This window comes from Astatotilapia calliptera, chromosome 6 (assembly GCF_964374335.1).
Source record: "Astatotilapia calliptera chromosome 6, fAstCal68.1, whole genome shotgun sequence".
NCBI lineage: Eukaryota > Metazoa > Chordata > Actinopteri > Cichliformes > Cichlidae > Astatotilapia > Astatotilapia calliptera.
This window is the reverse complement of record NC_137427.1, coordinates 26,315,206-26,338,234: the sequence shown is the minus strand read 5'-3', so window position 1 is coordinate 26,338,234 and position 23,029 is coordinate 26,315,206. Positions and strand designations below refer to the sequence as shown.

Here is a 23,029-nt window from a genome sequence, read left to right as displayed (position 1 = left end):
TTGCAAGTAATGAAACAAATTTATTGACTCTTCCAGTAGAGACTTGATATTCATGGAATAAAACTGCTTTTCTGGGAGTTTTTACTGAGCAAACCAGACAGAGGAAGCGAAAACAAAATAAAACCAAAACAAAGAGGCAACATGTGAAAGTGCAAACAAAACTAAAAATGTTCAAAAAATACAAAAAGAATGTAAAGAGTACAATAGTTTTACAGCAAACAGGATTGCTCAAAGCATAAAAATAACTGAATGGCAAAAATCTGCATTTTATTAAAAGAAAATGATTTGGGGAAGTCAGTAGCTGACACCCTTTTTCTCAGTCATGATTAAAATCTGAATACTCAACTTTTTCCCATAACAGTCATTTAACACGTTTTGCTCAATGTAATAAGATGATGAGGCGCAGTCACTGAAATATTAATGTCCTCAATGCGACTCGACTCTGCATGACACATCAGATTCAGCTGCAGAGAATACAGCAGGGGACAAACTACACTGTACTTGTGTTTGCCTCCGCTTCATTTCATGTTCAGCTACCAGTCTTAAATGTGTAACACTACACTAACCAAACTAGGCTTTGAAAACCAGACTGCACAGCACATAATCTAATAGTGAATATATCTAAACACTATCCGTTTTTTCCTCTTAAAATTCATTTGAAACACAAGATGAGCAACACTTTAAACTGTTTATGTCTGAAATGCCCTTTGAGTGCCATGCACCACACTAAATCCTACACTAAATGCTCAAATGGCCCTAAATTTTGCCCTCATATTATTCTTCTACTTGTAATAGTGGATTTTATGTTGCTGTTATACAGATAACTTTAACTGCTCTCACTTATTATAATCTAAGAAACATTTTGACAACCCGGCACACTTCTTTACATATCGGGAGATGAAAATTTTCCTGCTAACAGTTTACATTTCAGAAGCACATTTCATGCCAACCTGACTGCAGTTGGACAGAAAACAGAAACCAACTGCATTTCGGTGACCTGGAATGTCCCATAATTATTGTGACTACATGTGTATATCAGGATTTCCGAGGGAAGAATTAGATGCAAACTAGTTATGAGTCAGAATAGTAGAAAGATGGAAAAAAAATGTTGCGGGAGCAAGATCAAAGAGGATACTTGCATCAATATGAGTATGATGGTCTAATTATTACAGTTGGTCACAGAGATCAAGTATCTTCCAGTTGCATCACGCTCACCTTGCTAACTCCTCTCCCAGTCTGTAAATGTGCCCAATTCAGACATCCTTCAAGTAGAGAACAAACCCATTTAACAACCTGCCTAACCTCAAAGTCCCGGATCAGTTTGTGTTTCAGTCAAAACTTCAGTCTGACAAAAACACAAACCAGTCTGGCACCAGCTAACCCCTGTTCCTGCTACTTAAATCAAAATGCTGGGATATGCACATCCACAGTGCCGAGCACAGTGAAGCCTAGGAGACGGAGGATATGGGGTTGTGAGGGGAGCCCATCTGAGTCAGCACCTTATCCAACCACTGCAGGGGGCCGTGCAGGTGAATCTCAATCCAGCAGGGTGTGCTGGTCACATCTTGGCGGTGGTACTCTGCACCCCAGCCCTGAAAAGCACAAAAACACGGGTTTTATTTTCTTACAATTTGGTGGTGATTTAAAAGAAAATGGAAAATGCTAATTATTTTTGGACTGTCTCATTCCAGATATTTTACCACTTTAAATTAATTTTCAGCTTAAAAAAGTGCCTTTAAAAAAAAAAAAAAAAAAACCAAAAAAAAAACAAAACCCCTCCAATGCAGAGTTTTAAAAACAGGGCACAGTTTAAGTGTGGCTTGACTGAAATTTCATGGTATAATAAATCTCCTGTCAGCTGTGAAAGACCATCAGCTGACATTAAAATTACAGATTATCTGTAAACATTAATGTGCATTTATTGTAGTTTTATGAGAATTTAATTTATAACAATGTAAAATTATACAGCGTAACCACAAAATAGAGACAGGCACATAGTTACATGCTTAACTGTAATTATGTTACACAGCATCAAACAAATACTGTGTGTGTGGCTGCTCAGCTGTTTGTACAACTGCTGAGCCATATAAACCTTTTTTAAAAGGTAAAAACTGATTAAAAGCAGCTAAACATCTATCGTCCAAAAACGTTAATTTTTTAGAAGGAAAATTCAAACCAGACTACCTTAACAAAGCTCATGCGGATAGTGCACATCTTGGTGAGCTCATAAACGGCCTCAAAGCCGTGGTTGACGGACTGAGCCAGCAGCTCAGCGAACTCCTGGTTGTTGAAAATCTTTAGGCTGCAGCCGCTGGGAATCTTGCAAACAGTCGTGGGATGGAAGCCGTGATGATAATTGCAGTTACGACTCTGGACGAAGATACTGCTGTCACTCAGACATTCTGCATACACCTCCCCTCCAACGTAATACAGATGGACGCCTAATAGAGAGTAGTACAGTATTAACAGGGTGGATGAGTCTCTTTTATCAAAAGAAGACAAACATCCGTGTGGTCAACCTGAAATCAACAGACTGGAATGTTTAGTCAATCTGTCGTTGCGTTTTACACCACATCTCAGTTCCTGCTGACAACATGAATTGATTTAGGCTAGTCTGGCGACAATTGCTTCATTTTGGTCACCGACAGGTTTTCCATGTTGTACCTTTGCCAATGTGCCTCCTGGTATTCTCAATAGTAGAGTTGCGGTTGACGTTTGAGAGCAGGCCGAGGCAGAATCGGTTGCGGTTGTTGGAGGGATCTGTGAAGCCATCGACGAGCACACTGGTGGAGGAAGCCTGGAAGGCCTCTCCAACACGATTATTGAGCTCGTAGTAAACAATAGAGCACCAGTGCTTGGGTTCTTCATAGGCCACAGGCTGCACATCTGCACAGGAAACACATTAACAAGTCACTAGAGTGAGTAGAGTACACGGTACATGCCTCACACCAGGCACAATTGTGAGGGGCATTTAAGAGTCGTGTGCAGAGAAGCTGATGACAGGAAACCAAATATTTAATCAAATTCTTTCAGACTCTTCTTTCATTCAAATTATTCCATGTTGCCTATAACCATAAATAAACAAGCACATTTCCATACATTTATTCTGACCCAAATCAGTGTATTCTAAAGTGTCAAGGCCAACTGTGGTCTGCATGCCAGGGTTTATTGAGCAGGCAAACAGTCAAAAGACGGGACGTGAGCATGCTCGCTGAGCCTGGTATCTCAGGGTAAGCTGGTGCCAGCTGGCCTCACCCTCTTCTCTGTAAGGGGAATAAATCATGTTTATTTAAGCGCATACTTCTCCCAAACTTCCTCTGTAGCGTGGCACTGGCTAGCAGGTGTGTTTTGTCTGTCCTTTTCCCAGAACTGGCCTACAATAGAAACCTGCTCCCCTGTACAGGATGCAGCTTGTGGAAGAGAACTGGAAAAAAAATCCCCAAACTCCAACTGCCAGGAATACTTTTAACAGCTCTGCTGTCAGCATGCATGGGCAGAATCTCTAAGCTTTAATGACACAAAAGTTCCGGCAGCAGTCAGAGCTTTATCAGCGTTTGCACCAGCAGATAACTGCAGAGTGCAGCCATTTACGAGTTTAACTCTAAACAGTAAATATTTTTTTTTAAAAAGGGTCAAAATCAAGTTCAGTCCCAGAGTATCACCTGATCACATCAGCTGATATCTTAGACCAGTGGTCTAGACCAGTGTGTTGCATTGTGCCGTGCATTATGAATGATGCACACTATTCGAAAATTCATGACAACCACATCATTAAAAGTTAAAATTTAAAATGAGAAAACACTAAATTATCCATTTTCTTCCACTTATCTTGAGTCGAGTCATAAGGACCAGGATTGGGTATCAATTAAAATGTAAAACAGATTAAACTAGTAGATTTGGTACAGACTAGTGACAATAGCAACAATTAGTTGACTAGTAGCGCATAATCCCTACAATTTACCTTTGTTCCCTCTATATTTGGGTAGTCTGAAGGTTTATTTAAAACCTCTCATCATCTACCATCAAACTTCTTTACAGCTGTAATCCAGGTCTTTGGATTACTGATTGAAATGATTACTGCTATAAGATATAAAATCTGAATCAAAGGGCTTTGGAGTCCAATACATGTCCACTGCTTAGTCTGTTACGCATTTATGAATGCAGTGCTCAGTTGCTGTCTGTCTAGCACAATAAAGTATACAACACAAAGTCAAGATAGCAGCAATTACTGCACCGCATTTTAGATTTAAAAGTAGGAGGCAATTAGTGAACCTTATCGTTAACAAGTTTTAAGTTATTACCCGCCGCAAAGATGACATAAGCCTAAGCTTTTATAGTCCCCATAAAACGGCTTTGAGGCCTGTCTTAATTTGCTGAGGCTTTGAGCTTCCCTTGAGCTTGCACCCACAGACAAAGCCTACTGTAAACTAGCATGCCCTGCCCACACGCCGTTTTATCTGACAGGATAAAGAACAGTGGCCTCACTGAAGTTTTCCTCTCACTTTGTGCATTTCCATGTGACCCCCCCCCAAAAAAAAGAGGTATAAAGAAAAAAGGTGAGCAGGTACAGACAGTGTTTTGCAGATATCACACAAAACGTGTGTGTGTGTGTGTGTGTGTGTGTGTGTGTGTGTGTGTGTGTGTGTGTGTGTGCGCGCCAGCAAGACAGTAACTACCATGGTTACCTGCCCGGTTGTTACTCTCCAGGGGCAATGGTGGAGCCATGAGGTTGGTGTCCATTGGCTGAGGGCAATCCTGGCTCATCTGCTCCTCTGGGGGCATGTAGGCAGGAGGGGGAGTCTCTGCATGAGGAAGGAGACAGAGCAAAGTCAAGTGAGCTTTAAAGTGGAGGAAAAGTGTAGGAGAAGAAAGAAAACAGAAGAATAATTACTACCTGGCATCTGGAATGGACTGCCGGGGTCAGAGCTAGATGGTGAATGAGGAAAGGTGACGCTGCTGCCACTTCCAGGTGAGTTTGGGTAACTGTTCCCAGGTGAATGTGGGAAAGGCAAGGTGTTTGCCTGACCAAAGGATTCTGGGAAGGTGGCATTTTGGGGCATGTGTGGCTCGTTCTGTTGTAAGGGGTTGCGAAAGCGAGGCAACATCGTATGCTTGGCATTAAACTCGCTGTTCCTTGGTACCAAGACAGGTGGCAGCACTGTAGAGGAAGAAACAAACAAATGGTGTTCAGAGAGAATATACCGAGTCGAGTTAAATTGGACTCCCTCCACCCGTTAGAAAGTCGTATTATGTGACACTAAAGCTCTTGCAAATTACAATCCCCCCCATAGTTAATCATCTATAAAGAAGGTAGGAGATATTTTTTTTCCCATGCTTCAGATCAGAGGTGGATGAAAATGACATATTGATATAAACTGGGAGATGTAAAATCTGCCAGCCAAAACAGCTGCGACAGCAGTCATTCAGCCTCATTTACTAACAGTATGTAAACACAAATGAGTACATAAATCGTACTTACAAACCTTTCATGCACAAATCAATTTACTCGTACAAACAAATTTAGAAGTGCCTTTGACTGCTTTTTCAATATCTACTCGACCAAGGTTCCAAGAGAGCCGAGTTGAGCAGAAAATGTGGCGTCAGGCTGCTTGCCAATGATTGGCTAGGGTAAAGTCATGGGATGAGCCCTGAGAGAGACTCCTTTACAAGAATCAAACCCACTATTTTTGAAACCCAGCAACAAACGGCTACAAATAATCCATCACCGTGATCCAAGAACAATGTACAAGGTAAAGCAATGGTAAATATTTTGTACAGGCTTCATTTTGGTGCAGAACTGCTCAAAGATCAATTGGCTAACATAACCGTAGCGTAAGAACATTCATAAGGTAACTTGTAGATGTAGCTTATGTCTAAAAAATGTTTTTATTTCTTACAAAATTCCTCATTGTGTAGGGCCCAAAGGAGGTCTGGGACAATTAAACAAGCATGTGGCAAATTATTTTAGTTTATTTTCTGATGTTCCAAAACATATTTATGTTGAAATGCACGTATGCTTTGTCTTTTTTTTTGCTGATAATAATAATAATAATAATAATAATAATAATAATAATAATGATAATAAATTTTATTTATGAGCGCCTTTCAAGTCACCCAAGGACACTTTACAATAAGATAAAACACTTAGTAAAACAATGGCAAAATAAGAACAATAAAATAAAAGCACAAGATAAAATGAACAAACAGTGGATTCACAGTGAATATGCAGATTTGAACAGATGAGTTTTGAGTTGGGATTTAAACTGGGGGAGAGAACCAATATTTCTTATTTCAGGGGGCAGAGAGTTCCACAGCCTGGGAGCAGAGCAGCTGAAAGCTCTGCTTCCCATGGTGGTGAGGCGGAAGGAAGGTACAGTAAGCTGGATAAAAGAAGAAGAACGAAGTGAACAGGCAGAACAAGTGGTGGTTAACAGGTCAGAAAGGTAAGAAGGAGCGAGGTTATGATTTATCTAACACCACAATTACCCACTGAGGTAAATTCTTCATTAATCCCAATCTTAAAAAACAAAAAAACAAAAACAAAGAAAGATAATTACTTTAAGTGCTCATCATATCAAGCTCTACCCACGTAGAAAGAGATACATCTGAACTCAATAAGTTATTTGATGCCAGCACAACAAAGGAAATCTGTTTCTGGCACTTTCCATGACTCAACATTCTGCGCACAGATGTCGCTACGCATTTCAAATGTCAGCTTCCAGGCAGTAAGTCTTAGCCAGCAGTATTGGCCCAGACTCTCAGGTTTCTGCACTAAAAAGACATTTTGAAGCAAGCTGTTCTTGTGGAATTCATCACTTGGGGTAAATATCCTGGCTGAAGGCTGTTCAGGTGCAGTAGAAACCACAGATATACACTCCACTTGTGTCTATAAATACCTCTGCAGATAAATAAAGCTAGTGGTGAAACTTTAGATGAGACTCGGGTTGCTGTCTATATTCCTGCAGGTAGCCTGAATGTGCTGCAATAGGCCAATGGATCAATATATAAATAAATGTTTATTTTACAGGCTATTTGTGGAGCAGTCAGACAGCTGTGCTTTTATGTATAAGGTTGAAGGGAAATTGGCAGGATGTGTTTGAGTAGGTGGGCTGGGTTAATAGAGGAAAAATAGGGTGTGTTGTGGTGTTTGTTGTGGGGGGGGAGTCGTGTGGCCAGACAGGTGCTGTGGGGTTAAATCACCTTAGCCCTTTCTTCCACCCGCTGTGAAAACAAAGTGTCTGTATGGCAGCCAATAACTCTTTCCTCCTATTGTGAGAGACTAAGTATCTTCCTGTTCCGGCCATCGTCGGAGAAACTGCCTGCAGTCATACGTGTGTGTGCGTTCTAATTTTTGTGACATGCGTCCAAGTTTGAGAGTGTGTCTGCCTGTATGTCTACATGTGTTCAAGGTAAAGGAGAAAAAAAAAAAGTAGAACCTGCAGTACTGAGCATGCCCAAAACAAAGCCCTCATTCTGCCCAGATGGAATTTTCTGCTACATACATACACACCCACACAGCACCATGCAGACAGCTGTTTTTATCTTGTCGGCTGACTTTCATTTTGTGTTTAGTAAAAGGCCAGTTTGTGTTTGATTTGTCTTATTTTTGCAGGTAGAACCCCAAAGCAGTGGACAAACCTAGGCAAGGAAATAACTCAAACTCGGGTAGTACAAAAAGACATTATCCTGAGTTTATTTTTTTTACCTGAGATCTTTATTTTTATTCTTTGTAAAGTCATTTTTATTGTTTTGGTTTTTTTTTTTACTAATATATATATATATATATATATATATATATATATATATATATATATATATATATATATATATATATATATATATATATATGTTAAATCTAATTGTGTGTGCCCTGCCGCTTTCCATGTGGCCAGCCTCCTGAACTTCTCCTTAATAATAATAATAATTTAAAAAAATGTCATCTCTCTATGATCATCCATGTAAATAAAAAGTTGTGTGGATATTCTGGTTAGGGACAAAATCTGTCAGAAAACAGGAAGGTAACTAAAACAACATACAAAAAATATACAGAACTGATTAAAGGAACTGATGAAAGGAAAATATAGAAACTTGAGGATCCTAAAAGTTTTAAATAGTTATTTTGTCATGATAAATATGAGATGGCCAGGAAAACCAAACCAGGAAATCACCATTAATCCAAACCACTAGGCCCAAGTGTCCTTGAATTTAAAAATGTGTAGATTTTTTGTTCATTTTACAGTTAGAATACTTGTATTATACTTTCAATCTTTTCTCTCATGAAAGCAATTCCTCTACCTTGACTCATGCCGTCATCTATACTTAAATTGCAAAGTATCCGAGTTTTGAGTACCTTTAAGAGTGAAATGTAAAATTTATAACAACACTGTCAAAGAGTCTGCACATCTTAAACAGGTATTAAGGTCAGTGTAGAGGCATGCCGTTCAAGTTACCTCGGGATTTCACTCACCTGGACTGTCCACTCGTTTGTAGTGGTAGGGATTGATGCACACATCCTTCTGTTTGGAGCCAAAGGGGTACTCGCAGCATTCCAGCGCTTTCAGCTCATGGTGGGACTGCAAGTCAGGCCAGCGCCACACCCGACAATAGATGACGTGGGGCAGGCCTTTCCTGTGAGACACCTGCAGCCGTCCATCCAGTGAGCGGGGGATTGTCACACAGTTACTGGGCTGACCCGGGCAGCTGAGAGCCCGCTCCAGCTCCTCCATGGCTCCCTTTTTCTTTTTCAGTTTCTTAACCAGAGCATCCACTGCCTTTTCTGCCCATTTCTCTTCCTCATCTCCCTGCTTCCAACCCAGCAGCCGTTTCACGGCTGGGCTGGTGAAGGAGAAGAGCGAAGTGACATTCATGTTGGCCAAGCCGCCCTCCTCCCCACTCCTAAAGGAAGCGCAACCAGTCGTTGGACACTGTCCAGTCTCTGAACACAAAGATTTAAATATTATTTTTTGTTTTCTTATGTTAAAATCCTTGGCTTCCAAGATGCAAGACAAGGTCCTCTTCAGAGTCACTAGAAAAAAATAAAAAGAAGTGTGAGTTAAGAAGTATAAGCATAACTTACATAAGTGTAAGTTAAAGTCCTTCACAAAAAGATGTACACGTCACTGCCTGCCCGTTTCACAAAGCTGCTGCAACTACAAAACATGAACATAAATCTCCTCCTCCTATTTAACGGCACTAACAGACCTGCTCGTGTAAGCAATGAAGCAAGCAATGATTTCACCCATACAGCTGGTCTGGTCATATCAGTCATGGGTTCTGGGAAAAGAGCTGGAGAGTCACAGAGGACACCCTCCTCTGATCATCAGCCCTAACCAGACATTCTCCCAATAGCTTCCTGTCCTGTCTTGTCACATTACCACCAATTACTGATGTCATTTACAGGAGAACACTTCTTATATGTGCAAAGTTAGCACATCCCACAGAGAGAAGCAGCCGTGCAATATGGCAAAACACCTGGAGAAGGTATTTTATTACATTATAGTGCTGCCTAAATCTTTGTGGAACAAATGATTATATTCAGTCAATAATAGCAGAAATTAAAGAATATCCATATATCAGAGAGGTAAAAGCCAGCAAGTTCTGTCAATATTAAAATTATATTAAATATTTTCAAACAAAATCAGATTTTGAAATTAATGTCAATTACTTTCGTGATTAGACTCATCGACTACTAAATACACTTTTTCCCAAACAAACATGAAGGTCATATTTAGTCAAGAACTTTATTTAAAGTGTGCAACTTCAACAGAAACAGCTGCATCATGTAATGCAGTCAGGGGTAGGGATGGGTATCGTTTAGGTTTTATCCGATACCGGTGCCAAATCGGTACTTTTGAAACTGTGCCGGTGCTTAAACGGTGCTTAAAGAATGGAGAACACAAAATTGGTCCAAAAACCTCTCATGTTCAGCTGTTTTTTGTAAAAAGATAACAATGTTAGCCTTTTCTGCAGCTATGGGGCATATATGGTATCACTCTTGGCTGGAAGCAGTGCTTAAACAATGGAAAAAACACAAACTTTGTCCAAAAACCTCTCATGTTTAACTGTTTTCCACTTTTTCTTTGGTCATTTTAGCCTTTTTGGCCAGGGTGAAGGGAGCATCTGCCATCAAACAAGAAGACAGCCGCATGTAGCTATGATGATGTTTGCTAGGTCACCTTACATGCATTAATGTAATAACGTGGTTAGCCTACTCAACGTAAATTACACACGAACAACATTAAGCTACTCACGCAGAGAAGAACGGCTGCTGCTGCCATCATCATCCGTCATCATTTCTGCTACACTGGCAGGGCTAGGGGCCAGGACTCTACTCTTCGGGTTTTTGGGGGATGCTGCATAACAGGCAACCCACCCGCAGTAGATCTGCACGGCGTGAGGTCTCGCAGCAAGCTATCAAATACGGCGCATTTCTGGGCTTTTAAAAAAAAACGCTATGCGTCGCCAGGTGTTTCATCGGATTTGAGGTGTTACCTCCTTTGACAGTATCACAGTATCAGCTTAAAGCACTTGTTGCAGGCTGCTGAGTTTGCATATTTTGCTGTGAAGTACAGCCAGACTTTTGACCGCTTCGCCTTGGACATTTTTAATCTGTAGCTCTGCTCTAACAGAACGTACGTACCTGGGCCCGCCTACTATCCTCGGAAACGTAAAATGATTGGCTAGAAGTGTATCACAGCTCAGGAAAAAAAAAGCACCGAAATAAAGCACCGAAATGTGCGCTGCTTTTCGGTCTGGTTACTACCGTTTATGTCAGAACGACACCGGTACCCATCCCTAGTCAGGGGTTGGCAAATCAAAGATTAAAAACTATTTAATTCCAGGTTTCCAGGTAAACTTATTATCATGCGTTTTTAGTGTATTATGTTGCTTTTCTGAAGGCCATTTGTATATTTTACTCTGACCTACCCAGAGACTATCGAGACTGTGCTTGTTAGATAACCAAACAAATAAATGTTTGTGTGTCTGTGGAAGTGCAATATGACAGCATATTGATTCACACCGATATGATCAAGGCTTTTAGAATTATTTTCTTTCTTATCTCTTATTCTCATCTTGTTTCTCAGCTTAATTTTCAGAGAAGATTAAACATATTGTGTACATACTATGAGATTTTATGATTCAACAGTGCAAAGACAACTTGCTAGGTAAAATAGTGTGTGCTTGATAAAATCCAATATGAGTTTTAAAAGGCTGTCTTTCAGATTTCAGAGGAAGGAAACCTCTAATGAGTAACCTGCTGAGGCGAGCAATCAAAAAAAGCTTTAACACTGCACACCGGTTCTGGGCAGGAATCTGGCCATGCGTAGGACAATAAAAAGGAAGTGCATGTGAACCCCAGTATAAATGTGCCTATTCACTGGGGTCCCACGGGAGCAATTCAGTAGTCAGAAGGTACACACATTTTGGCTTTTGAAAGGGAAAACAAGAGCACATTCAGCACTCCTCGTTCCACCTTCTTTTCAAGTTATGCCTGAATGCAATTAGGCAGATAAAACAGAGTTATGGTTGAGGTTTGGCTGAGGATGAATGTTCAAATGTGATCCTTGAATCAAATAAACAGCGTGTCAGGAATCCACCAGCGTTTATCTGTAACCGATCGTGGGCGAGTGTGCATCACTCTGACAGTAAAGCCTGCAGTATATTGGATTTCCTAAGAGCAGGAACAAATACATCATTAAGACTGCTCTGTAGTTATTCCTGGCCCTTCAGATTATGGGATGAATAGTGATTTCTATCTTTGACAACTACTGCCTATGTAAGCTACCTCATACTGGCATCTGGGCTGGGACGTTTGATACGAACAGGTGCTATTTACAAAGTGTGTGTGTTTGTGTGCATGTGTTGTGGAGGCCGTGGACACTTACTACTGCCAACCACACTGACTGGAAAGCTGCAAGTTACAACTAAAATTAACTTGAATATAATTGGCTCATCTAAAAAGTAATACAAAGCTACAATCATTGAAAGGACGGGGCATATGGTGGGAAAACTACACCTTTATATTGACAAAAGACTCGCCACCTTAACAGAAACAGGAAACAAGCTGTGGAGTTTTATCTTCTTATGTGTCATCGCCTGAACAACAGTGACATCACTTCCTTCTGCTGAGACTTGCAGGCTTTTCCACAGGTGCAGGATGGAAAACAAAAAATGTTTCCTGAATTGACCATCCCTGACTCGTTTTTTCCCCTCAGGCTCTTTCACAATGAACATCTTTTCATTGTAGTGAAACAGTTAAGGAGGGGTAAAAGAAAATCCTTGGGTGTGGCCTCTCTTCTCACTGAAGTCAAATTAGATTTCTGTCATGTTACCCCTAATTTCATTTGCAAACTAACTCTTCTATTTATGAGGAACACGTATTAATACCAAGACTGTTACAGTTACATAAAAGCAAAAACTAGGTGTGAATTTTTTTTAGGTAATTAAAATTAACATTTGAATAAAGTGGATGGCATTGTGTACTCACAATATCTTAGTTTTGTCAAGGGGGTCAACTTTATTAACACAACAAGCATCAGGAGGCTTTGGCATTTAAGGTTTTAGTAAATTCTACGGATACCTGTATTTTCATAACTATTCTGAACTTCTGCCCCTGAAAAATACCACCAAATTATAACTAGTAATAATCCTAGTTACTATTTTACTTGTTTTTTTAAACAAGGAAAAACAAACAAATAACTGACTATAATTTAATGTACACTGGTAGCTAGGGGTGGGCAATATATTGAATATACTCATCTATCGAAAGTTTTTCTGCGGGTCTTGTGCCTTTGCTAATGTTGCCTTGATAATAATTACACACAGAATAAAACTACCACCTTTAAAAAAAATCCCAAAACAAATTATACTACTAAAATTAGGTTAAATGTCACTGAAATGAGGACCACTGCATTTTTAAACACACACGCAATGTCAGACTAGTTTTCTGTGTGGCTAACATTGGCAGGACTAGCCCCAGTAGCCCTCCCTCCTTGCATGCAAACATGAAAATGAAAAAATTATTTTAAGAAGAAATTAAAATGACAATAAAAAAAATATATACAATGACAAGTAGGGCTGCACGATTAATCGTTAGAAAATCGCGATCTCGATTCATACTTATGTGCAATCTCATTTCCAAATGACAACGATTTAAAAAAAAAAAAAAAAAAAAAAGACGACGACGATTGTACCGCATTTTGATCCGGGATGTAATCTGCATAAAAACAAGCGCTCACTCTTCCTACTCAACAAATGACAAGGGCGGAGCCTTATACCATGTGATACAGAAGCTGTGCCGTGTGATGCTAAAATTAGCAGGGAAAAAACAACGGAGAGCACGTCAGGGATGACGAGAAAGTGACAGGAGAAAATCCGTCCCGGTCAACCACCCAAACATCAATAACGGGAACCTTATACAGCGCTTCCCCATACCCGTCGATCTCCCGCAGGCACAAAGAAATTACGGAGGCTATTACTTATCACCTGACCAAAGATATGGCTCCCATCAACACTGTACAAAACGAGGGATTTAGGGAAATGATCAACACCCTAGACAAATGCTACACAGTGCCGTCCCGGAACTATTTTTCTATTGTTGCACTACCTGCTCTATACACGCAGCGTCGAGCAACGGTGGACACGGAATTTCAAGCAGTACAACATTTTGCGGCAACAACAAAACGTGAGACATTTGTTGTTTTTATGTTTATTTATTGTTTTTATGTTCAGTCTCAGCTGTTACGAAGTTGATGTGCAGTTAATAAGTGCAATAAATATTTATACTGGAAAAGAAAATCGTGAGAGAATCGTGATCTCAATTCTAAGCCAAAAAATCGTGATTCTCATTTTATGCAAAATCGTGCAGCCCTAATGACAAGTACAATTCTTACCAAAACTTGGGAATTCAGCTAAAATTCTTACTACTACTAATAACAGTATTTTTTAAAAAAAAAACAACAAAAAAAACTGACTTATTCAAATAATTGTTTTGCTTACAAAATGAGATTAAGGTGACATCATCAACTGTCCTGGGGGTCTTTTAAGTAATCCACACCGACTGCACCCTACATTAACTAGTGGCTTGCTTAAGGTAAATATAATAAATGATATAATAAATAAAATAAATCAGAGAAAAAGGAAAAGGAAGAAAAAAAGGTTTCTATAAATAGTTTATATTTGAATATACCGTATTTTCACGACCATAAGGCGCACTTAAAAGTCTTAGATTTTCTTCAAAAAGTACGGCGCGCCCTGTAGCGCAGTGCGCCCTGTGTGTTGTAAGGAGGACGTAGTAGAGAACACCATGAGAACGCTAAAGGGTGAAGTGTGGGCGTTGATCGTATATACCGGACAATCGCACATATGTGCATTATGTGGAACATCGTTGTTTTAACAACCCTGAAAATGGCAAAGAGACACGCTTATGAAGCACAGTTTAAACTGAAGGCCATCAGCTATGCGGAGGAACATGGAAATCGAGCAGCCGTGAGAGAATTTAAGATTAACGAATCGATGGTTCGCAAATGGAGGAAGCTAGAAAACAAGCTCCGGCAGGTCAAGAAAACGCAGCTGAGTTTCCGCGGACATAAGGCGAGGTGGCCCAAGTTGGAGGAAAGACTTGAGCGGTGGATCATCGAGCAAAGAACGAGTGGGAGAAGCGTTTCGACGGTCACCATTCGGCTAAAAGCAGTTTCACTAGCTGAAGAGATGAACATTGAACATTTCCAAGGAGGTCCGTCTTGGTGCTTTCGTTTTATGAAACGGTGCCATTTTTCCATCCGGACCAGGACTACGGTAGCGCAGCAACTTCCAGCGGATTATAAGGAAAAGCTGGCCATCTTCCGCTCCTACTGCAGCAAACACATCGGCGACAAAAACATCCAGCCCAGCCACATCACAAACATGGACGAGGTCCCGCTCACTTTTGACATCCCGGTGAGTCACACTGTGGAGAAGAAGGGGACCAGCACGGTAGCGATACGCACAACGGGGTATGAAAAGTCTTCTTTTACTGTTGTGCTTGGCTGCCATGCTAATGGACAGAAACTTCAGCCTATGGTGATTTTAAAGCGAAAGACTTTGCCTAAAGAGAAGTTTCCAGCAGGAATCATCATTAAGGTAAATGAAAAGGGCTGGATGGATGAGGAAATGATGAAAGAGTGGCTGAGGGAGGTGTATGAGACCAGGTGGTTTTTTCCACGCATCACCATCGCTCTTAATCTGTGACTCTATGCGTGCCCATCTCACAGCCGATGTGAAAAAACTAGTGAAACAAATGAACTGTGAGCTTGCTGTCATTCCGGGAGGCCTGACAAAGGAACTCCAACTGCTGGGCAAAAGCCGGCATCATTTCCGAGGAGCCGCACGGCACGGAAAGTGACTCTGACAGTGAAGAAAGTGAACTTGGCATGTTTGATGGAGATTTAGCGCAGCTGTTCAATTCAGACACAGAGGATGAGGACTTCGATGGGTTTGATTGATGATAAAAATGTGAGTACCAAACTTTGTTTTGCTCCTGCTTTATTTTTAAATACGCACACTTGTATGCTTGTGTGTTGTTGATGATGACGATTACCGGTAATAGAAATGTGAGTAAGGTACCGAACTCAGGTTTGCTCCCGCTTTATTTTTAAATACGCATACGGTACTTGTATGCGCCCTATAATCCAGTGCGCCTTATGTGTGTGTTAAATACAGTAATGGCACACATAACTGAGACTGCGTCTTTTAGTACAGTGCGTCTTATGGTCGTGAAAATACGGTAATCAAAACCAACTCTTAATTTACACCCCCCCACCCCCACCCCTACACGTTTTGTTAATCAAACACCAAGTAAAAAGAACATACATATGACCAAACTTCTGACACTTGTCTTTCTTGTTTTAAACCTAAAATGTATGACGCATTTCTCTTGGTCTAAAAAAACTGAAATAAAAAAAAATGGGAAAAAAAACCTTTGCTGTTACTGGCTGCCTGCTGCTGTTGTAGCATAACCTCATCCGTTCACATAACTATCAATACAAATTAAAAATCTCTAAAAGCTGACATACACTATATCTCTATGCTGGCCTTGTCTAAAGCAAATCTGACTGAGCACATTTTCAAAAAAATTAAAACATTTACGCGAGAGCTGAGGATGCTGTGTCAAAAACAAAAAACAAAACCCCACACTGTTCAAAAGGTAAACATCAGCATCATCTTATTTCTGTCAGGGTCACCACCCAGACATATAAGAAGTTATTCTGATTCATATCCAGCCACAGAGCGTCTTTGATGGTCTCTCAGTAACAACCAGTGCTATTAGTACAAGCTCAGGACTAACTGCACAAAGACTAACTTTAATGCATTTCAGATGGAGGATTCCACAAAGCTTTGTACAGTAACATCTGGAGCAAACCTAACAATCCTGTACTGTCATTCAGCTGCAGATGGAGGCTATGTCTCTGAGATATTTCCAGCCCTGGCAGTCAATAACATCCGACTGCTAGCCTGACCACATGCTTATTTAAAGGCCCTGATATGGCACTGTGTTTCTTCTTTGGACAATGCTAGTTTGGAGTTTTCTGTGAGGCAGTCAAAACAAAAAGGCGCCAATGCACCCCTCCTCCTATATCTATGTATGGACTAGGATGCCTGTATGACATAACGGCCTTTCTGTGAACCAACTTTCCAAATAAGTGTCTGAAAAGTATTTATGACCTGCAGCAACAGTATATCTGGTATTGTTTTTGTCATGTATGTGTGGTTTTATGTGGTCCTGGAAAACTCTACTGTACCAGGAACTATAACATAGGTGATGTTGAGTAATTTGGTGAGTATACATGTGCCTATCTACGTGCAAATAAAACTTTACAGGTGTGTCACTGATATTATAATAAAGATCTCATCCAAAAACTCTGGCATTTTGCTGATAGAATGAACATCTCCAGATTCTTCTTCATCTCATTATTATTATTATTATTATTATTATTATTATTATTATTATTATTATTATTATTATTATTAAATGAATTTTTAGCTGAAGTGCCTCCTGAAGTTTGACTTCAGTTGGAGAAGTCACACCAAACCTGACTTTGCAATTCAAAATTGCAGTGGTGAGCGTAAACAGTAGTAGAACATACAGTATAATCTGTACTACAACTATTGTGTAAATAAGCCATACATGGAGAACCCACCAGGCTTTATTTGGGAACATGCTGCAGGAATGTTTTTAAGCGCAAATTAATGCAATGCAGGAAAAAAAAATTAAATTAAATAGGATTGTTACATCATCACTTAGCAAGCAGATGGGGAGAATGTCATAGGATTTCACATTCAGGTTAATATTTCAAACACATTTTAACCAAATAAATTATTAAATGAACTCAATCCACACATGATCCATACTTCAAATTTCTATGTAACCATCAAACTTTGAGCATCATCTCTAATCTGTGACACAGGCATTAAAGAAAGATGCCTGCAGTGGCCTTGGCCGTTGCTCTCTCCTCTATGAAAATGGAAACGGATACTATCATTTAAACAGCTCCATAAAAACATTACCTATAGCCAAGTCTGAGCAATGCTCTCTCACTATTGTGTTAGCGGTAGCTTGTTATGGCCATCAGTTAGCCCACTGGACAGAAACTGAGGCTAATGGGAGCACAGAGTGGGATGATGCGACACTGACAGGGGAAGGCTTTGACCCACCTGGTGCGAGCTGTTCGCCACTACACTAGCCCCATGGATCATTTTGCACTGCTCCAGTGTCTGTTAATCAATTTAGGCCTGGGCTGTGTAGGATGAGCAGGCAGTAATGATGCTCTCTGGACCCTCCCTGGGGATGGAGCATTATAAAGAAGCTACATTATTTATCAGCAGGGTCCTGGATAGGGCCTCCATTAACCCCCGCTCAATGGAGTCACTGGCTATAAACCGTGGAGTGCAGGAAAGAAGAGAGTGATAGATAAAGCGAGAGGAAGAAAGGAGGAATGATGCAGAGACAGAAGGAAAAAAGTGAGAGTGATGGTGAAGCCTGAGATCTAAGACAGGCTGAGTGTTTGGGGAGGAAGAGATATGAAGAACACTCACATATCTGGTCTCTTCAGCTAGTACTTCAACATCAAGAGCCTTCAAGGGGCATTACTATGTGAATCGTGACACTACAAGGATACACTACAGGCTACTTTACGAATACCATTTCTAACAACGAGGCTAGGATTTTTTTTTTTTTAATGAGCCAACAAATCGCTTTTAAAACAGGAGACCAGCTGTCATTTTTAACATCCTTTTGAGAAATCAACATTAGTACTAAGAAAAATACTTAAAGTACTTGTCATTTAAATCATGTCGTTAAAAAAAAAGAAAAAGAAAAGAAAGAGCTAAAATATCTCTGGTTCCAGTTTCTTAGTCAGATGTCCTACAATTATCAGTTTCATATTATTGCAAGCTAAATATCTTTGGACTCTCGGCCAAACAAAAAAAGCTGCCCAGTTTAGCAATTTTATGCAATAAATAAATAAATAAATAAATATAGAACAGGACATTTTACATGAAAAATATATATAATTAACCTGTCAAACTTTCCTTGTTGTACAGTCTTGCAAAAGCAGCATATCTTTGCATAACTGCATTGTGCACCTTGTGGCTAACATAAAGTAACATATCTGCTGTAAAATATGATGAGTTCGTTTTTCCAGGCTCCCTAATAACTACTTCAGTTGGTTGCAAACAACATTAGGTGGACATGTACAATTAATCAAATTTTAATTACAATTTTGGCTTCAAACTATATTTAAAACAAGAGTTATTGTGCTGCACTAACAATTTGGCTTTCAGTCCCACTTACAATACTTTTGTCATTCTCTAAAAATAATTTTAAGTTCAATGAAGCCACTATGGCAATCGTGAGAAATGACTTTATAAATGAGCAGCCCTAGAATTAACGCCGAACAGCTAGACCTAGAACCAATCAACACAACAGTCTAAGAGCAAACCCCGAAGTAATCACAGTCATGGCATTGACCTGAGGGGCTCCTAAAAGTCACCAACACATCCACTGCTCAGCATCCTTCCAATGCTGATACAGAAAACTCTAGAAACCTGCACCAAAAGTGTCAGGATGGTTCAGACTCTGACGAGACTGAACTGGGATCAGATTCTTTGCATCCCAGACATGTCAGTCTACCACAGCAGACATAACTATCAAACACATGGGTTTTCATGGTGCTATTTCAAACATGTTCGGAACTCAGCGTTGGGTTTGTGTTGTGTTAGGGTGGACACTTCGCTCCAACACATAGCAGACATGTTATCCCAACCATACAGTGACACAGGGACACAAGACTTAAGGTTTAAATCTGTCATGTTTCTTCTTCTATTTATCCAAGAAGAACAGTGCTTATCTAAAACTGTCAACTAAAGAGTTTATATTGGTTTAAGTCTCTCATAAAGGAAAACCTGCAACATATGGAGACCTTGCAGTGTACTAGTTACCAGCAGCTGTTATAGTGAATGGATGATAGAAAATATCATGCTTTGCGTTCACTGATGCAGATATCAAGCTCATAAAAGCCTCTGATAATGACAGTCACATTCAAGAGGCTTCATGCTTATTTTTAAGCTGGAAAAAAAGCGTAAATACAAGTTAAAGCACAACATACTGAGAATGCGATCACAGACAAGGACAAATTCCTGTCCTTTGAGTAATCTGATATGTCATCTTCAATAATGTCAAGAGAGCTAGCTCTAGTTGTTGTAGGTCTCTGCCTCCCTCTGCAATCTTCCCTCACATGCACACTCACACAGGCAGAAATTCGTAAACACATGGGGACACGGTCCTCTGAAGTGCACCAGCTGAACAGCCACGTTAAGTCTGCATACATTAACACTACAACAATATACTTTTTTAAAGCCTCAAATGGCAAGGTGTAATACGTGTTTACTGATTATAGAGTGATATATCGTTTAGTGGCATCCAAATATGATACATTTCAAGTGTGTAACGTTTTAAATCAAGAGATTTAGCTAATTAATTAGGTGATCATCAGAAACTTAAAGAGTAGTCTTGATAAGTTTATCAAGCATTTTCAGTCGTTTATCACGGGGAAAAGAACACTTGCTAAACCCCCAATTTCTTGCTTCTCAAGAGGAGAAGCTTGGCTCCTTTTCTGTTCAATGTCACCGTAAACTAATTTCTACACAGAACAAGATGAAGCCCTCGGGCGACTGGTGGCCATTTCTTCCATTTGTTTTTTATGTTACAGACTAAACAGCTAATTGATGAAGAAAAATAACAACATATGACACAGAAAGACCACCCGTTTATCCGCATAATGCATTCCCCCCCCCCCCCACCCACCCAAAAAAAGCAAAGCAAAAAAAAGAAAAAGAAGAAAAAGCGGTAGTTTAAAAATAGCACAATAATCATCATTCCCAGCTGCAAATGGATTACATAGTTAAATACGGAAGACCTCGTCCCGGTGAACTCTTTATGGTGATTTAAGGGGAATTAAAGGGAGTTTAGCTTTTAGACGAAAAGCTTCGCTTCTACAACATTTCTGCGAAACCTTTGCTGCTAAATTCCTTAAGTTACCCACTTTCCCCCCCTTTTGTAAAAGATGTGTACAAGACATTTACAACTTTGAGGCTAAATTTCCACTGCTGTCTGATAAAGTGTGCGCAAAAAGAGGGGAAAAAAGTTTGAAGCTGCCAACTGACAGTGATGAGCGGATAACCGCTGGGATCTACTTCCTTTAAAAAAAAAAAAAGAGTCGAGCACACTATGGTTACCGAAATAAAACAGTTAAAGGCAGCTTTCATTTACAAATCTGTGAAGAAAGAAAAACTTTACCGCACCTTTTCTTCCTCTGTAGCTTTCTGTTTCTGTGTCGCTGGGTCCTCCTGTGTGCTCTCGCCGCCTGACTGTGGGTCTGCTTGGCCTGGCGTCAGTGAGTCGCGGAGCCGTCTCACACTCTCCCGAGCGCCAGTATCACACCGCCGCGAGATGCGGCCCCACCGGCAAGAGGCAGACCTACTTTTTGCACATCTAACATCTTCATCGAGAGCGTGGAAGTGGATTATGTAATAGCGAAACGGTGCGGTTTTAGTGCAAAGGTGTGAGGTTTCTTTAGTGCAAAACGTGTCTGTTAAGATAGGTGAAATGTCGGGGTTTTTGGGAGACGGGAAGAGAGTCTCTAAGTAATACGTCTAAGTAATAAGTCTTTAATCTTTACCACTCTGTTGGCTCCCCCAATACAACAGACATCAATCGGGACTAAATGGGGAAGTATTTTGAAAAAGCTCGCTTTTATCTATAGCAGTAATATTTCCGAGAGGCTGTTTTTAAGTGACACATCTCTGTGGTTTCTCTGTGAACTCCTGAACTTCAAGCCTACCTCTCGGTTTCCCCTCTCGCTTTGACTGTGACATGATAAGCACAGTTCAGCCAGGAGAACAAACGTGTCCCAAGAGCACAGTAAGCACAGGAACATGCTCATACACGCCACCATCTCCACCTCCTCAGACACTGATGCACGCTTTTTAGGGTCCCACTGAGTACTGCACGATGACACATGAAAACACAGCCTTCCTGCAGGACAGCAGCTGCAGAGGACATGAAAGTTTCTTGCACACGAATGAGCCCAATCTGTGCATACTTGTGCCGCAGACTCTGAATTGACCATGAGGGCCAAGGGGAAGTAACCCATTATCTGATCAGATCTGAATAAGTCACAAAAGCGACAAAAGCGCGATATCTTATCTGAATGATAAGTAAACTTTAAACAGTCTTTTTTTAAACAGTCAGAGCTCGTAGATGTTATTAGAGATCCTCGAAAATATGAAATATAAGTTGAAAAACGCCACAAAGTGTCCAAAGGGTGACCACAGGCTTATTAGTGTAATAATTTGCTCAAACATACAATGACGGCTTAAATATACTTAACACTGGCAGAAAACGGGCTTAGATTTTTGTTGTTGTTTTTTTCATTATATTTTAAAAAGTGTAGTAAGGAGGAGGGAGGAGGACTAGATTATCTTGAAGACAGGCGGAGGGAAACGTTCAGAGCGGAGGAGGCTTCTGGCGCAGGTGACGTCACGGCGCTGGCGACAGAATGTCTGAGCGAGGCGGGAGCGAGCCGCACGTGAATAAATCTGGGAAAACAGTGCGAGCGGGGAGGGTGGGTGGAGGTGGGGGGTGTAAGGGAGGGAGGAAGGGACGGCGAGGATGATCGTGATGATGATAATGAGAAGGGATAGGAGGAAGGGTCCCCAAAATTTGTTTTATTTGCTAGAGGATTCCCCTCACACACGCACACACAGGGCAGCAGCACATTCATTAGACCTCATACATTTATAGTCCTATTAGGGAGAAAAGCCTACTGAGTTTTTACAGACTCTATGGGGCTTCATCGAATTTTATCTCATTAGAAGAGCAAAATTTAACCTCTAATATTCCAATTAAGGTAATTTAACTTTTATATTCGCATATCACGCTTTCAGATTTTTACACTGCTGCTTCCTAGTGCTCTGCTCTCTGGTGAAAAGCGGGCCCTGAACCAAAGTACCTTGCTTCATAATATCTCTGAGAGTGGAAACAAAAAGTGGAAACAATTCCACTTTGTTACACATGACAGCTCAGCTCATAAAATATTAGTCATTGTTACAAGCTTCCCAGACAGCTTAATGTGGTCAAATGGATCTCCACCTCGACAAGCGACCTTAACAAAAAGAAACAAATGAACAATGTAAAGAACACATTTCAAGTTTACAGGTTTTATGCTCTATTACAGACAACTCCAGTACTCCAGAGCTACAAAACTGACAGCTAAGACAGGGTTAAGCAACACCTGCCTATATTTTGCTTTATATTTTTTAGCATTGCAATGATATTGTCTATAAATGAATATGAAGCGCCTTGAGGCGACTTTTGTTGTGATTTGGCGCTATATAAATAAAATTGAAATTGGAAATTGAAATAAATGTATAGATTTCAGAAGTTAGAATATTTTAAAGCCTTTTCAACACTGATAGGAGTATAATCTTCTTT

General features: G+C 40.3%; 1 protein-coding gene across 2 annotated transcripts; it reads right to left on the bottom strand.

Moving 5' to 3' along the window:
- Nucleotides 1-20,971, bottom strand: smad1 (SMAD family member 1). Of its 2 annotated transcripts, none has more exons than XM_026171337.2 (7): nt 20,839-20,971; nt 8,468-9,025; nt 4,895-5,158; nt 4,677-4,802; nt 2,665-2,886; nt 2,185-2,441; nt 1-1,592 (listed from the first exon to the last, which is right to left on the bottom strand). In XM_026171337.2, exons 2-7 carry the CDS (start codon nt 8,865-8,867, stop codon nt 1,449-1,451), a joined length of 1,413 nt encoding a protein of 470 aa, XP_026027122.1. In that variant the 5' UTR covers nt 8,868-9,025; nt 20,839-20,971; the 3' UTR covers nt 1-1,448. The 2 variants fall into 2 exon arrangements, with proteins under 2 accessions (XP_026027122.1, XP_026027123.1); XM_026171338.2 differs by having other exon boundaries at nt 4,686-4,802; nt 20,839-20,935.
- Nucleotides 20,972-23,029: the final 2,058 nt, after the last annotated feature.

Excerpts from the sequence above, each read along its gene's own strand:
- smad1 (XM_026171337.2), bottom strand. The coding sequence starts at position 8,867 with ATGAATGTCACTTCGCTCTTCTCCTTCACCAGCCCAGCCGTGAAACGG. Across the intron at positions 2,887-4,676 it reads CAACCGGGCAGGTAACCATG|ATGTGCAGCCTGTGGCCTAT; the intron begins GTAGTTACTGTC and ends TTTCCTGTGCAG. Across the intron at positions 2,442-2,664 it reads CAGGAGGCACATTGGCAAAG|GCGTCCATCTGTATTACGTT; the intron begins GTACAACATGGA and ends ACTCTCTATTAG.